Source organism: Chelonoidis abingdonii, chromosome 6 (assembly GCF_003597395.2).
Source record: "Chelonoidis abingdonii isolate Lonesome George chromosome 6, CheloAbing_2.0, whole genome shotgun sequence".
Lineage (NCBI taxonomy): Eukaryota > Metazoa > Chordata > Testudines > Testudinidae > Chelonoidis > Chelonoidis abingdonii.
This window is the reverse complement of record NC_133774.1, coordinates 27,202,740-27,220,198: the sequence shown is the minus strand read 5'-3', so window position 1 is coordinate 27,220,198 and position 17,459 is coordinate 27,202,740. Positions and strand designations below refer to the sequence as shown.

General features: G+C 40.5%; 1 protein-coding gene across 4 annotated transcripts in view; it reads right to left on the bottom strand.

Moving 5' to 3' along the window:
• The window catches only part of NIPBL (NIPBL cohesin loading factor), a 305,455-nt gene that overhangs the window by 93,997 nt on the left and 193,999 nt on the right, over positions 1-17,459 (bottom strand). For all 4 annotated transcript variants that reach the window (XM_075066914.1, XM_075066915.1, XM_075066916.1 and 1 more), the window contains one exon: positions 1,986-2,168. In XM_075066914.1, coding sequence (XP_074923015.1) covers positions 1,986-2,168 — 183 coding nt within the window. The remainder of the gene's footprint in view (positions 1-1,985; positions 2,169-17,459) is intronic.

Below are 17,459 nucleotides of genomic sequence, written 5' to 3'. Positions count from 1 at the left end.
CTTGGCCTCAGCAACTTCCCATGGCAATGAGTTCCACAGTTAAATCCAAGCTGTGTAAAAAAATACTTTCTTTCATCCGTTTTGAATTTCCCACCTTTTAATTTAATTCAATGTCCCCTTTGTTCTTGTGTTAAGTGAAAGGGAAAAAAAAAGAATTTCTCAGTCTACCTTCTCACTGCGATTCATTACTTTATATACTTTTATCATGTCCTCACTTATTCATCTCCATGCTAAGGGGACAATTCCAATTCACTCCCTCTCTTCATACCAAAGTTTTTGCATGCTTTTGATCATTCTTTTCACTCTTCTCTGAACCCCCTCTAATTCTGCAATATCATTTCTGAAATGGCATGAGCAGTACCATACACAGTACTCCAGATGAGGCTGCATCATTGATGTATAAAGACATTACAAGAATATTTGTATTATTCACCATCTATTATTTGTGCATTTTAACAGCTTTTTTGACTGGAGCTGCAGACTGAGTAGAGATCTTCACTTAAGTTTCTACGACACCCTGGCCCCTTTCTTGAGTAATCACATTTTGAATCCTGTAAGGTGTAAGAGTTGTTTAATTTTTCCGTGCAATGTGATTACTTTGTATTTATCAACATTCAATTTCATTTGCCACTATGTTGCCCATTTACATGACTTTTTTAGGTCTTTCTGGATTTCCTCATAGTCTTTTCTGATCTGGACAAACAAAAGTAACTTTACATCACCTGTAAATTTTGCTACCTCACTACAGCCCTCCTTCCCCCCTTCCACCTTTCCAGAATATATTAAACATCAAAAAACCCAATATGGAATCTTCAGGCAACCCTCTGTTAACCTTTTGCCATGGTGAAGATTAATAGCCTGGTGCCTCAAGATTCTGTACATCACGGTCATAACAGCAGCCATTGATGTCTTTTAAAAAAAAAAAAAAGGTAGTGTACTCCTCTTTGGGTTTCCATCTGAATATGGTGAGATTTCTCTTTTAGAGTAGGTGATAGAATTGTTTGTGGTCTCACTCAGACCCATGGGAGCTCAGTATCAGATTATAATACATGATTTTGATGACCATCTTGCCTCTCCTCCCCCAAGTCACTTCCATTCAGGGCTGATTGCAAAGGTTATCTCAAGAGCTGTTAGAACTAGAAGTAATTTTGATTTGTTCAAGCAATAATACCTTCCACTCCCAGAGGATGAGGCAGTCCAGGAAGGGCTGTGCCTGAGAAACCTACTGGGCAGAAGGAGACCAAGAGTCTCCATTTTTTTGTTTTCTTGTGTTTCCAGTTAGAAAAAGTGACAGTTCATTTTCTTTTTTGAGGCTTAAAAAAATTCTTAAGGCCACATTACAGCAAGAGTTACTTGCTATGCTGAATTCTAGACCTCTGCTTCATCTAGCCCCTGTATGCAGTGAAATCTATTAGTTTGCCTCCAGTGCTCCAAGGAGAAGGGGAATATTCCCCAGTTCAGTTTGTCAGACATGGAAGAGACATGAGAATTTCCAAAACTAATTTTTAAGATCGTACATAGCATTATGTTACAGCACTAGGAGTCTGAGATCCCTGACTGCAAAAGTCACACTAGAATTAAAGTATGGGTGAAGTAAATATTCAATTTTAAAGTGTAGGTGGTCACCAAATTCATTAGATTATTTTTTCAACATGTTCATATAGAATATTTTCCATGTAAAACTTCTCAAGTCTTTTTTAATGGTCTTTTCTTTAACCTGAGTCTAAAAGTGTCCTGCAGCACAAGTGAAAAAGTCTATGAGATATCCTGCCATACATGTAGGATTGGGGAGAGAATTCTAACAAGCACTCATCTTGAGTGGTAAACTTAGGTTTAGTAATTTTTCTTCAAAATAAGTTACTCAGTCAACAAGTTATCTAGACTTGTTCTTATATTGTTTCCACCTGTCAGCTAAGAAATCTGTTAGCAAGAGCAAAGAGTTATCCTGCTGTTTAATAGTAGTAATAGAATGATGTACTACTTACATTCAAAAGCTTCTTCACTTTCATTGTCTTCATCAGAACTGATCTCAGCATATTTTGGTTTCTCATTAACTGTGCTACGTTTGCGCTTGTTCATTTTCACACGTTCACAAAGTGGCATGGTGGATTCAATTTCTGCCAAGAGCTCAGGAGGCAACTCCTTTAACACTGACTGATCTATGCTACCTATTAATGAAGAGTAAGAAGAGCAAATGTGAATCTGAAGATAACAGTAAGGGACCAAACCTGTAGTTCTTTCTCAGGAGTAATTCTAATACAGCACCCACTAAATATCTCCTAGTTAGATATTCTTGAAAGTAACTGATGTCATGAAGTCCTCTGTCCAAAGTTTTAGATTTTGTCAACTTTACAATTAAAAATCATACTGCATCTCTTATGAATGTACTTTTAAAAAATGTTTATCAGCATATACATGATACAAATTCAACCAGCGACCTTCACATACACTTCCCTCACTCCCACTAAACAGGGTCTTATGTCAGTTGGTTCTCCAAATTTGCAGAAGTGTTTAAAAAAAATTAGGCTAACTTAGGATTCAATATGCATCCTGGCCACATTTCTACTTATTCTGCAACATCTCCTTTACCAGTGCACATAAGAGGATTACTTTGCAATATCAGCAGGTAGAGACAAAAGCAATCAGAATTTACAAGGTTGTTAACCTTAAAATAAGGCCAGATGACTAGCACATCTCAATTGTTTCCTATGTGGAAACACAACTTTTTGGGGGGCTATTACAGAGTTCATTTTTGTTACTCTTTTCTTAAGCTTATCACAAACACTTAAAAAAATTGAAGTGATTGATTAGGTACCAAATAAAAAGAAACAGCAAATAGGAGTACACTATTTTCTAATAATATTTCTTACAGTACCAGAAAGATTATGTAGCATCACATCATTGTCATCACACATTTTGGTAGTGTTGTTAGGCCTATACAAAGCCAGGACCTCTTAAAGACACCCTTCTATAGGGAGGGTGTCCCATGTATTTCTTAGCAATCAGCCAGGGAAACCAAATTAGTTCAAAGACCAAGTATTCCGCTTCAGCACTGGTTCCAATGCCCCAATCCTGCATAGACTTATACAGGTGCATACATTTATGTACTGAATAGCTTCACTGAAGTTAATGAGACTACTCATAGCACAAAAAGCATGTGCATGAGTCTTTAGAGAATTGTAACCTAAATAAAGGCATGACAAAAAGCAACTATGGGAGGAAGACAAGGATTGGCAGGGGAGAAGAACATGTTTCTGCAACTCAGTTTTTAGTATTTTCTTTCTTGTTGCATTCAGCAGGATATGGTCTGCTCTGTACAAATCATCTCTCACCAAATTCTCTTGAGAAGAGTAGAGGTTATTATATATACAGAGCCTCATTTGTTCAGGTTCATATAGAAACACCTGGAAAATCCAAGTTTATGCATAAGAAATGAGCCTTATCGTAACAAGCATTAGTCCACAAAAACACATGCTAATGATTTTGCTCTGCTTCAAATTTACAGGATACTTATAAAAATTTAAAAGGACACACAACTTAACTGTCAAACAGAAATGTGATTTTTATTTCCTAAAATATTTAAGATCATATTTTCCTCAATGTTTTACTTTCAATGTATTTAGTTTTTGCATTTGAGAGGCTTTAGTGTATAGTTTGTTTTACTGTTAGCACACTGCACAGTCAGTCACTTTTTCCTCTAGTTTGTGTGCCTTTTTGAACAGTAGTATAGGAGGGGAAAACATTTTGCAGTTTTCTTTAGAAAAGATTTATAAAACTATAAAAATTGGCAGGAGGCAACAGGGGCAGGTGAACTACCTGAAATTCCATTTAAGTCTGGAAATTGACTAGGATACGTTGATGAAGTGCCTTTAAGATATTAGCTACCATGCATGTTAATCCTTTTTTATATTTGTACACTACAATATATTTGTCACAATCAAAATAATCATAATGAAACATCATAATTTTACCAAGATACTTTATACTTGGGAATCTTCACATTTTAAAATATAAAGACATTTTATGTATATATATTTTACTGTACAGCATTGTAAACAAAAAAATTCTGAACACTGATATGCTGTCAGATACAATCCATCACTTTTCACACTTAGCAAAAATTAATACACCGGTGTACTCTTTAGAACAATTTACTACAGGACCTCTGTAAAGTCCTATCTACATCATAATCACACACATTGGTGAACCCTGTGAGAACACCGTTGCCCCCAACATGGTTAAAGCGTATTTCAATTCTACAGTACAAACAGGATGGGTGTTATAACCTTGTCTGTGAAACATGCTAAAGTGTTGCAGATTTAAATATAATATTTCCTAGTTAAAACAACATTTCTGTGATCCACAATTAAATAATACTGTAATCAGGAATACTAGAAAGTATGTAGGGAGGTTGGCATACAAAATATGTACTTTTTCTGAAAAAGTGCTCTAAAACAGCTTCAGTCTGAGGGTTCAAATGTACATTAAAAGCTTTGACAGTTAATATTAAAAAATTACTTTAAAAATAAATTCACACAAGTAACCTGACAAGTCCCAGAGTTCAGTGATCAAAAAAAGACATCCTGTTACGCTTTTCCAGAATAATTTTCTCTAAAATTCTTAGATTCACATAAACAACTTCAGCTTGTATCTGTGATTACTAAAAACACCTTTAATTTTAATTAAAATACCTTCCCCTACCTAGTTGATCATCTAAATTAATAATACAAATTATCAGTTGATTTTATTCTGAGAAATGTCATGGTATTTGCATTTATTTTACAACCTGACAAAAATACAAGTAAATTGGTTCCCTCACCTTCCTTTACTTACACTATTCAATAATACAATCAGAAGTCTTTCATGGTATAGCATTTTGTCTGTTGGAAGCTTTATTTTACTACAAAAGACTAAAAGCCTATTGTACAATTAAATGCCCCCAAACTTAGTTAATCCAGAGGTAAGGTTGCCCAGTAGTGCATTGTGACATACCAGAATATGGTGTGGCTAAATTTAAACCACCATGAACCAGGAAATGAAGAGTTAAGACACATGCTACCCTTGCAATGCAACTTTAACTTTACCAGCTGGAGATGGCAACAACCACTAGGAATGGCCCCATAAGGGTGGTGTAAAGATTAACAAATTATCAAGGAGAATGGATTCTCTACCTTTGAATGCCTTCAAATCAAGATTTACTATAAGATGTTTTAGTAAATCTCAAGTTAATAGGCTCAATACAGGCGTAACTGGATGAAATTCTCTAGCCTGAGATACGGAAGTTATCAGACTAGATGGTCTTCTGTCCCTTCTAGTCTTAACATCTATGAATTTATAATAAGTAGATACGAGAAAGGATTAAGTGAATGTGCCATTGCTTGTACTCTTCCACAGATTCAAATTCCTGCATTTATCGACATGCGCTCCAGCTGCGTTCACTATGTTAGGCATAGCTGTACTGAATGGATAAGGCATTAGTAGAAGCAGCCTGCCTACAATATGAAGAGAAACACATATAGAATATGAGGGATCAAGGATGCCTCATTTGAGCACTGAATTTTGTAGGCTGTGTCAGCAGAAGTGCATAAGGGTGTCTTCTTGCCATGGGGATTATCAGCAGTCTGGTGACAGTGATTTCCAGGGTTTAGTGACAGGAAAATAAAAGGCAATGTCTCAGAAGAAATCCTCAGCACAAAGGTGAAGGGGTGATAATATTTAGTGAGTCTGGTGTTATTTGCGTGGAGTAAGGTTAATGTTTGAATGTTGGCCAGGTGCAGGTAGCTCCTGTCTACTACACCTGACATAAACCCAAATTTTGCCTTAGCAGATAAAAGGTGTTAGACATGGTCCTTCAGTGCACATGTGCTTTGTTTGCAACGTGTTCTGTAGCATCCGTGAGGACAGAGTGCTAGTACATGCGTTATTAATGTGTTGGGGTATGCCTAAAGAGGGCAAAATTAAAGTTGCATTGCGGGGCTCATGTGAATCTTAACTCTTCATTTCCTGGTTTTCAAAGGTTTAAGTTTAGCCACTCTTCACAAGGCTCTACCGTGCAACTTTAACTCTGTTTTAATAAAGTTTTAAGGTATTTAATTTCCTTGTTTTTAAAAAAATAGTTTCTCAGTATTTGCACATACCACAACCCATCTCCCCCACTCCACTGCCTCTGGCTCCTTGCCACTGATTATTCTAGGCACAGAATGTAGTGTAGTGGTTATATGCTGGTCCTTCCACTACCCTTGCATCATCTCCTTATCTCGTCTTCTGCCTGTCCAGCACACTGATTCTCCCACCTCAATCCTTCTGCCCATGGAGAAGCAGGCATCAGCCTGGGACCTGCATGTTAAGGAGCTGGGGTAAGGACACAGAAACAGTCCAGGGACTTGCATGGAGTCAGTGGAGACATTTTTGAAGGGGGACAGACATGGGATCACATCAGAGGAACCATTGCCCTGTGGTTGAGTATCAAAGGGGTAGCCGTGTTAGTCTGGATCTGTAAAAGCAGCAGAGAATCCTGTGGCACCTTATAGACTAACAGACGTTTTGGAGCATGAGCTTTCGTGGGTGCATACCATTCGTCAGATGCATGTGTGGAAATTCCAGGTTATATATGGTATATATGCTAGCAACAACTAGAGAGTGAGGTTAGTTCACTCAGGGAGGATGAGACACACGGTGCATAATATAGTGATGGTACATTAACATCACCGTCCCATATTCGAAACTACCGACACAGCTAGGCTACTTCAATGCATCCAGCTCTTCATAACACGGCAACATCACAAACAATCCATTTGGTCTACAGCAACATGGAGGTACAACCGCATCTGCCTAGCCTCTCAGACAGAGCAACCACCAAAAATCTCCATCAAGCATTCTCAAAACTACAATACCAACGAGGAAAGGAAACAGATCACAGAGCAGAGTACCGAAAGCCCTATTGCAAGACAAAGCAAGAAAGAACCAACAGGACTCCACTGGCATACATACAGCCCACAGCTAAAACCCTCAACGCATCATCGGGATTACAACCATCTGGACAATGATCTTCGCATTTCACGCCTGGGGCAGACCAATCTCGCCCACAGACAACCGCCACCTGAACGATTCTACAGCCAATGCACACACTCATCATAAAACAGTCAGGACCAACATGACAAACTCGATGCGAACTCTGCCCATCTACAATACAGCGACACCATCACAGGACCTAACAATCAGTCAATCATACGGTTCATTCACCTGCACATCACAATGTATATACGAATTCATAGGCAGCATGCCCTCTGCTATGTACAGCGGCCAAGACGGACAGTCTCTATGAAAGGATAAATGCAACAGAATCAGATATTAGGAAATGGCAATATACAAAACTGTAGGACAGACTTCAACTCTGGCACACTATAGTAGACTAAGGGGGTCCATCCGCAAGAAAAAAACTGCAGACCAACTCAAAGAGAAACTGTGAGCTTCAGTCATTGCAAATTTGCACCATCAGGCTCAGGAGAACAAAGACTGTGAATGGTTGCCAATACAGAAACCAGTTTCCTCCTTGGGGTTCAACTCAGTTGCAGAACAGGGCTCATCACCGAGATTGAACTAACTCATTATTTAGCTGCTTGCTAGCATACATATACCTGCCCCTGGATATTTCCACTACATGCATCCGACGAAGTGGGTATTCACCCACGAAAGCTCATGCTCCAAAACATCTGTTAGTCTATAAGGTGCCACAGGATTCTCTGCTGCTTGTCCTGTGGTTAGGACACTAACCTGGAACGTGAGAGGATCTGGATACAACTCCTGGACTTTGGGCAAGGCACTTAGGTTTTGTCTACAAAGGAAGTTACAGAGATCATATCATCGCTATAACGTTCTCTGCGGATGTTTATTTCTCAATAAGAATGGAGTTTTTTTTCTCTCTCATTTCTTAAACCATTTTCAAAGCAACATAACCTAAACTGGAGAAAGGCACTCTTGACACCAGAAGAAGAGTGTCTACACAGGGAGATAAACTGGTTACTATAGCAGAACAAAGTCACACCTCATCTAATATCGATACTGCTTCCCATGTAGACAAGACATTTGTTTCTGTCTCAGTTCTTCAGCTGTAATATGGGAATAATAGTTATTGTGAAGATAAATATACTGAAGACTTTGAGGTGCTCAGATATTACAGTGATGGGGGGCAGATTAGTGCCTGTGATTGATGGATGTGGGTTTCTGGAGAGGACAGAGTTGAAGTCACCTCAACATCCCCCACTGCACAGCTCTGATTCCCTACCTTCCACCTCACTCTTCCCTGCACTGTTCCAACACTCCCCCTCATTGCTCTGACCTCCCATAATCCCCCCAACAGCTCAGACTACCCTACCACAGCTCAGCGCTGCTCCCACCCGTCCAACATTACCTCCTTCATGCCTAATATCAAATGACTGAAATTAGTTGGGGGATGATTAAAATCATAGTTTTAGCCCCCGGTATGTTCAAAAAAAGTTAGAAGAACCAGGTGATTTTGTAAAATGTTGGGTTGTTTAGGGGACTATATCTTGGAGAGCTCTTGCTCAACTGACCTTAAACTTAAACCAATAACTATCTCACACCCCCATAAAATACAGCAAATTTCAAGGCAATCTGGATAAATATGCAGATTTTAGAGCATTTAGAATAGCAGGCCTTGAACTAGAAAGCAATGAAAAACCTCAGCTATAGCACAGCATGAGCTCTTTTGTACCAGCGGCCACATATAGTGGAAGCCAATGGAGGCAGTGAAACAGTTTTGATCAGTAATCGAAGTACACGACTAGGAATCATTTCTACAAGGTGGTTTTCATTCCTTAGTGCCCTTTTCTGAACTTATCACCTTTACCTATTTCTAAAATGAGGCTAGTACAATCCACTTTTGACAAATGCTTTGAGATCTTTGAAAGAAAAATATGAAGTGCAAAATCATATAATAGTACTCTGTTTAAAATGAAGTAGCATTGGAGACCCAAATAAATAATTTTAATGCCTTGTGAAACTAATTCAACAATTGATTATGATATTATTTTGTTTACTTTTTGTGAACCTGACCTTCACTATTATCACTATTCCTGAACTGTAGAGACACTGTTGGCAGATTCATGACCAATTATGATTAATTTGAAATTTTGTTTTTATTTGATAAGTGTGGTGGGGGTGTTGTTTTGTTTTGTGCACAAATGTAATGCTTAGTATCTTTTTTACCAATATGGAAGTTTTGATTTTGTAATTGATCTGACCAACAGATTTGTCATGCCCTCTGTTTTGATTAAACAAATTAAAATTTGAACCATAAATCCTCTTGAATGATATTGTTTTCAAAGCAGAAAGTGAAATTATGCCTCAACTGAAGTAGTTCCATAACTTTTTCCTCACATTAATTCAACTTCTGCTGAATGTTAACTTTCACTAAAAAAAAAAAAAGGTGCATTTCTCCAATCATGAATATCTAAAAGTAAGCAAGTACATCCAACATTCAGAAATCTAAATAAATGGCTTCATTTTCAGAGGTGTTAACTTCTACCAGAGTTGTGAGTGCTCTGCATCTCTGAAAAATTAGACCACAAGTTTCTAACATTGATATCTGCAAAGATAACCTTTCAAATGAGAACCAATTAAGTGCTGACTTTTTGACTCTGCAAAAAGACAGTCCATGTGTTATTCTATTTTTGTTCTCAAGGAGATGAACAAAATTTACAATAATCCAATCAGTTTCAGGGCTGTGTTCAGAAATAGATGAGCATCATGTCAATTTCAGTCTTTTGCAGCTTAGAGAATACTCGGAACAGTAGCCAAGGCACTCGCTGGAGGGGAGAAGAAAAAAAATGGAAGAAACCCACACAACTTCCGGTAGACTGGACATGGATAGAGGGGTGAGGTAACTGAGACCTCTCCTCTTTGCAGTAGCAAACTAAGATGAGAGAGAGAGGGATTGTGTATGTCTTCTTACATCTGACAACCAAGGGGGTTACAAGTTTATCTGATATTTGCTAAGGAATGGCATACAAAAGATGAAGCGTTCAGAGCACTATGTTAGTATAAATCCTGGGAGTGGGAAGTGGTAAGGTCCTGTAGTGAGACTACGATTCTGCAGGCCCTGCAGGACCTACCACCATAATAGTGGGAGCAGGTAAAATGTATGTTGGTGGTGGTGGGATTGAGAAGGGCAAAAAAACTAGATTGCAGTAATGTGTGGGAAAACACTAAATCTCTCATCAGTTTACCATGTAAAAATTGCGTCTGAATTCCATTTATATATAGATAAACCAATTTTTTTTTTTAAAGTAGCATGGGGGAAATCTGTCTCTCCTGCAGAATTTGTGGGATCTAAGGTTTTTGTGGGTAGGAATGGGACAAAAATGCAAGAAACAGTGCAGTAGTGGGTGGGAGTAGGCATTGTGGGGTGGGATGGGAGCAGAATTTTAAAAAGTCCCATGCAGGGTTCTAGCAAGTGATGATTTCTTTTTAAGGTTCCTCCTACTTTGTGTGTCAACTTCCGGCTAACACGTCTGGGAAATTTTTCAGATGATGAACCTGTTCAATACAACCCAGACAGAGCAAAGCCTAGAATAAAATTGAATTAGAACTGTATCTTTGCTTGCGCTAGAGTTATTAAAAAAAACAAAAAAAAACACGTTATTACAAAGTCACATAACTGTATTTCTATCCTATTCAGAAGTTGAAAAAGCAATGAAGATATTTTCCCCTAATTACAGCATTCTAGTAATGCTGTTTTGAATACCTGTATATTTAATATACAAATTTAACTAATTTAAAACTTTTAATTGTGAATTTTCTTATAGTCCCTGTGTCAGGGCCCCTGCTGGAAGCCTTGTAGCCCTGCATCACCCTGCCCCAGAGTAGAGCAGTGAGAAATCCTCCAGGCAGCCTAGAGTGGCTGCAGAAGAGGGCAGAAGGGCCAGATAAAAAGCCAGTAGCAGAGCAGAGTCTTCAGTTGCTGTGTGGAGCTTGATGAGGGAGGCCTGAGTGCCTGTCTCACTAGATGAACAGCAGGCCATGGATAGCTCACTGCAGAGAGCCCACTGGCCAGAAATGAGCCCAAGTAAAGCTCTCAAGACCAGCTGAGACCCCCAGCGGCTGGGGGCTGTTTATGAGAGGCAGGTGCCACCCTGATGTAAGACCAAAAAAAAGAAAAGCATGGTCACACCCAACCAACCAACGGGAGCTGCCCATGAGAGGCAGGTGCCTCCCCCCCAAAAAGACTGTGATTACAGGTATATCAGCTAGAGAAAAGGAAGCACTTGCAAGAGGTGGGTGCTGACAAGGGGGCACTTGCAAGAGGTGGGTGCTGACCTGGTTACATTATGGTACTAGAAGTGGGATCTTCGGATCAACCTTGTCTAAAGGGAACCAAGTCAGAATTCACTGTTTTACTACAAGCTTTTAACTGTTTTATTGTGTGAGGCCAGAGCCCGAGCCGGAGCCTGAGACCGAAGAAGAGGCAGTGGCAGCAACTAAACAGTGAAGGCAGAGGCAGAGGCCAAAGGAAGGGAGAGGCAGAGGCAAAAGCAGTAAGACAACGAAGCCAGAGGCAGAGGCCGAAAGAGGGTCAGGGCCAGAGGCAGCCACAGAAACAGGCAAGTTTTTAATTATTTATTGGGCAGAGCCAGAGCCCACAGAGAGCCAGAGGCAGAGGTAGCCCCCAATGGAGTACACCCTGACTAACGGGGGCATGAGAAAAGACTGGGGGGAAGAACCACCACCTCAAACCTGTCTGAAGGGGGAGGCATGTGGCACAGTGGATTAGGTCCTGAGGCCCCCTGCTGGTGGTCTTGTGGCCCTGCATCACTCTGCCACAGAGTAGAGCAATGAAAAGTCCTCCAGGCACCTTACAGTGGCTGCAGAAAAGCGGCCAATCAGAGGGGCTGCCGGAGAGACCAATAAGGGGCCAAAAGGGCCAGATAAAAGGCAAGCAGCAGAGCAGATCCATCAGTTGCTGTGTGGAGCTTGATGAGGGAGGACCGGGTGCCTGGCTGGCTTAATGAGCAGCAGGCCACAGATAGCTCACTGCAGAGAGCTTACCGGGCAGAACTGCACCCAGGGAAAGATGTCGAAGACCAGCTGAGAGAACCAGTGGTCCGGGGGATGCTTACCAGAGGCAGGTGCCACCCTGCTATAAGACCCCTTCCCCCTCCCAAAAAAGCAGGCTCACACCCAACCAACCAAAGGGGCTGCCCATGAGAGGCAGGTGCCACCACGAAAAAAGACTGATTGCAGATCTATCAGTCAGAGGAAAGGGGGCGCTCATGAAAGGTGAGTGCTGACCCTGTTACAGTCCCACATGCTCCAAGTTTTTTCCAGATGCCAGGGGAGCCTTTTAGAACAATGGACATGACTCTCAGCTGGTTTAGTCAATAGAGCAATACCTATTTATACCAATTGAGGACCTGGCCCATTGAATGCAACATTGAACAAGACCTTGTTCGAAGCCTCTTTCTATTATTATACCAAATGAAAGTTGTATCTGCCATAAATCCCAAATGGTCTGCAGCTCTGCTGGTATAGTCTGTTTAAAAGGCTCCTTCAAACACTACACTCATCAAAATAATCAGTAAGTCAAACTTCTGTAACTTCCAAGCATTCTAGATATCGGTTTCACAGCATTGAATAGCTGTTCTAGTTTCACCATTGGAGCTTCCTGAACCACAGCCATCAAACTTATAGGACTTAAAAGCTCAACCAGATGTACTTATACATTTTATAAATTCCATGAACTCTGTTTTTCTCATGGAATTTACAAACTTTGCCAGCTTCATGCAAATAGCTACGATTCACAAAAAAATTGCAAGACTTCTTAACTGTGGCGTTAATACTTTTCAGCTCCCCTGCTACTCCTTCCCAGTTATGTTATAAATGTGAACTGCCCCATACATCTCATGAAAGGGGGGCATGGATCAGTGTTCACATCGCACTCCCCATCAGTACCTAGCCCAAGCCGGGGAAGCTAATGATCCAACCAGAAGACCAAATTCAGCGATGAATCCTGGTCATATGCCACCTGAGGCATATGCTAAGAAGATCTCATGGAAGCAGTGAAGGACTCTCCTGACCCAACCAGAGAACTGTGTGGGAAGAGTAGGAGGAGAATGAAACATGCCAAGCTCACTTAGCCACAACACAGATATACCCTAGATGCTGGGGTAAGTACTTGGGATTCCATTGCTACCATTTCTGGGAGCAGAAACCACTACCTCTGCCTCACTGTGAGAAAAGGCCTTCAGCAGGGCCACAGTGTGGTGCAGAGCCACAGGGAGCCCATGACAGCTTATGCCTAGGACCATGGAGTGCATTACTCCAGCCTGCCAATTATCATATGAACGGTGCTTAGACTACATGTCCTGAAAACTCAATATGGGATCCAAAAATCAAGCAGGATTCTTTACTTCTTTACTTAAATGTTCTGGAGGCCAAATTATACCTCTACTGACACCAAGATAGTTCCATTTCCATCAATAGGTTTGAATAGATGTAACTGTTTGCAACTTCAAAACAATTTTGATGATGACACACAAGTACATTTCAGGAAAGATGTGGACAAATTGGAGAAAGTCCAGAAAAGAGCAACAAAAATGGTTAAAGATCTAGAAAACATGATCTATGAGGGAAGATTGAAAAAACTGGGTTTGTTTAGACTGGAGAAGAGAAGACTGAGAGGGGACATAATTTTCAAGTACATAAAAGGTTGTTACAAGGAGAAGGGAGAAAAATTGTTCTTAACATATGAGGATAGGATAAGAAGCAATGGGCTTAAATTGCGGCAAGGATGGTTTAGGTTGGACATTAGGAAAAACTTCCTGTCAGAGTGGTTAAGCACTGGAATAAATTGCCTAAGGAGATTGTGGAATCTCCATCATTAGGGATTTTTAAGAGCAGGTTGGACAAACACCTGTCAGGGATGGTCTAGATAATACAGTAACTCCTCACTTAACTGGTTAACGTTGTTTCATTGCTGATCAGTTAGGGAATATGCTCGTTTAAAGTTGTGCAATGCTCTCTTCTAATGTCATTTGGCCGTTGCCAGCTTTGTCCACTGCTTCCAGAAAGAGCAGCCTGTTGCAGCTAGCTGGTCGTGGCTTGTAACCAGGGTGGACCAGCAGCCTCCCATCAGCTCCCTGTGCTGCAGCCGCCCCTCAGGCTATCAATTGCCAGCAGTTCAGCTGTCCCTCCCCCCAACTGCCATGTGCTGCTCCTGCCTTCTGCCTTGGAGCTGCTCCCAGAGACTCCTGGTTGCTGTGCAGGAGGGGAAGGGGGGGGGGCGCTAATGTCAGAGTGTCCCCCTCCCCCATGCTCCCGCACCCCACTTACCCCTTCTCCATATAGAGCAGGGAGGGGACACCAGAGAGACAGACAGAGAGCTTGGGGCAGCAGCTGCTGTCTCAACTTCCTGATCCACTTAAAAAGACAATGCATCTAAGAGTGGGTCAGCTTACTTAAAGGGGCAGTGTGCATCTCTCTCTCTCTCCACAAACAAGGTGTGTGTCTGTCTATCTGCTATGCTGTCTCCCCTCCCTCATGTTGCCTTGTGTGAGAGGCTACATTAACAACAATGCATTAACCCTTGAGGGCTCAGCCAAGTGCTAGTTCATCATTTAGCAGCAAGGCATTCCCTGGGAAATATCCTTCCCTCTTCCACTCTCTAACTTCACCACCTCAACCAAGCTTCACAATCATCATAGCTGTGAACAGTATTAAATTATTTAAAACGTACACTGTGTGTATATCTATACAATATATAGTTTTCTGTCTGGTGAAAAAAATTTCGCTGGAACTTAATCCCCCATATTTATATTAATTCTTATGAGAAAATTGGATTCGCTTAACATCACATTTTTCAGGAACATAACTACAACGTTAAGCGAGGAGTTGCCATACTTAGTCCTGCCTTGAGTGCAGGGGACTGGACTAGATGACCTCTCGAGGTCCCTTCCAGTTCGGTGATTCTATAAGTATAATATTGGCTCTGCAGTGTTAGTGAGAGTAAGTATCAGTAAAAAAAAAAAAAAAAAAAAATTAGTTACTTCTGTAGGAAGAATACACTTAAGGAGCAGCTTTAAGTAAGATGATGCCATTTTTACACAGTCACAGAACAGCTGCATAGAGCATTAACAGCGTGTGTTAACAGAAACTTCAGGGGAGCGGTTAAAATCCCCTTTGTAGATCTAGCCAGAATCTGACAGCATTCAGTACAAATATCCATGCTGATTAATCCTAAAATGATCTGGCTAAATATGAGAAATGGTACTCTGCTCTAGACTTTGTCAAAGGTTCTTCGGTGAAACCACTGAAATTTTTAAGGCAAGCTTGTGTGCAATATGACAAGACCCAAAAAAGGTATTCTACACAAGTCTCCAAAAAAAAACAAAAAAAAAAAAAAAAAAAACCCATTTGTCCTAGGGAGAATATTAAGCGATGGGAAAAAACTCTGAGCAGCTCTAAACTGAGGGCAGAAAAAGCAAGTAGTAATAAGGCAAGCTTGTGTGCAATATGACAAGACCCAAAAAAGGTATTCTACACAAGTCTCCAAAAAAAAACAAAAACAAAAAAAAAAAAAACCCATTTGTCCTAGGGAGAGTAGGAAGCTTTTGTCAGGCAGCATCAGCTTCTACAGAACTGAAGCCTCCATTTAAAAATAATTAAATTTATTTTTGTTGTGGTGACAAAGACCATCTTCCAAACATGAACTGAGTGAATTCACCAATATCTTCCTAAGTCTGCAGAGAGTTCCATTTCCTCTGTGGCTGCTCTTTATTTTGGCAAGCTGCTGTAGAAAGAAAACTGCTCCTTTCCAAATTCTATGAGTAGCCAGGAAACTGACAAGAATCAGCTCAATTTCATGCTGCAGCTGACTGACACAGCTAGGAGCAGAAACAGAGGCAGACACTGGAGCTATTCACTGGAGAGAACTAAGAATTGGAGTCTGGGTAGAGGAAGGACTGCAGATATAACCCATTCACGGCAGCCAGAAATCTGAGGAGAAAGAAGAGTATCAGAGACCCCCCCACAACCCACCTTTGCAGTAAGAGGCTTTGGAGTAGAATGAGGAGGATGAGTGACTCACAGATATTAAGACAGAAGAGATTATAGTAATTTATTATGACTCCAATAACATAGGTCATGGAAGTTCACCAAGCAATGCTTGCATCAAGCCCATAACTTCTAGCTGAGTTGGAGCATATTTTTTAGAAAAACATTCAATCTGTGAATGGAACAGAGAAAATGTTCCTTCTTCCTTCAAACAGCTAGAGGGGATTGAGAGATGATTCAAATTTATTAATGCCTACTACCTAGAGGCCTATATGAAAACAGCGATCCCAAATCAAGGTTCAGGATAACAACTTGTTGGAGAATCCAAGGAACCTCTCCTCTTTCCCAGCAATGCCTATATTTTTTAAGTCTTTGACTAACAGACTTATTCCTCTATTAGGTGTCTGGTAAAATTTCACAAGCCGGTGTACCAGGGATGGCTGTGAAGCAGAGAGAAAGACTGATGGAGAAAAATCTGCATACCACTAAGGATTTGTTTAGATGCAAAATTGCACCAGTGTAACTAAAGGTGTGATTTTTAAATGGATTTAATCTGACTTCTGCTAAAAGCTGTTTGGACACTTATTTCAGTTGAAACTAGGTTTATTTTAGGTCAGCTTAAGTTGATTAGAAACAATTTTAAGTTAAATCAAAATTAACCAATCAAACAGAATGAGTATCTATATAGGGTTTTGCAGCAGTTTAACAAAATTTGTTTAAAAATTAAACCAGAGCAACCTGTGTGCATAGACAGGCCTATGAGAGGTTTCTTGGGCAGCAGGAGTGGAAGAAGAAAGGAGAAGGAAAATATGGGGAAGGATATGCAGAACACCATGAGGGAAAAGTAAGAGAAATAGATGAAAGTTAGTGGGGAAAAAGAAAATGGACATTGAAGACAATACTGAAAAAAGACTCACCACAACCTATTATATGATAGAAGAGAAAAAGGCTGAGTGAAACAATACAGGAAAGTAAAGAATAAACAAAAGCAAGAGTGCTATAGAAAGTTACATTTATAAGAATGTTTGAAAAAATTTCAGAATTAAATATTGTACAAAATAAACACAGAACAATAAATTCCTTTAAATTGGAGAAGCAGTAGTTTTGGGGAAATGACACAAATGTTTTTCACACTGGTTAGGCAGAATCTTCAGCCAGCAGTTGCCAAGTGAGACTTTTAGCTCTAGTTTTGAGCATTTTCAAATTACACCAAATTACTCAGCATCACACATCCAGGGCCACCCAGAAGATTCAGGGGGCCCAGGGCAAAGCAATTTCAGGGGCCCCTTCCATAAAAAAAAGTTGCAATACTACAGAATGCTATATTCTCATGGGGGTGCCTGCGGGGCCCAGGGCAAAGTGCCCCACTCGGCCCCACACTCCCTCCCCCC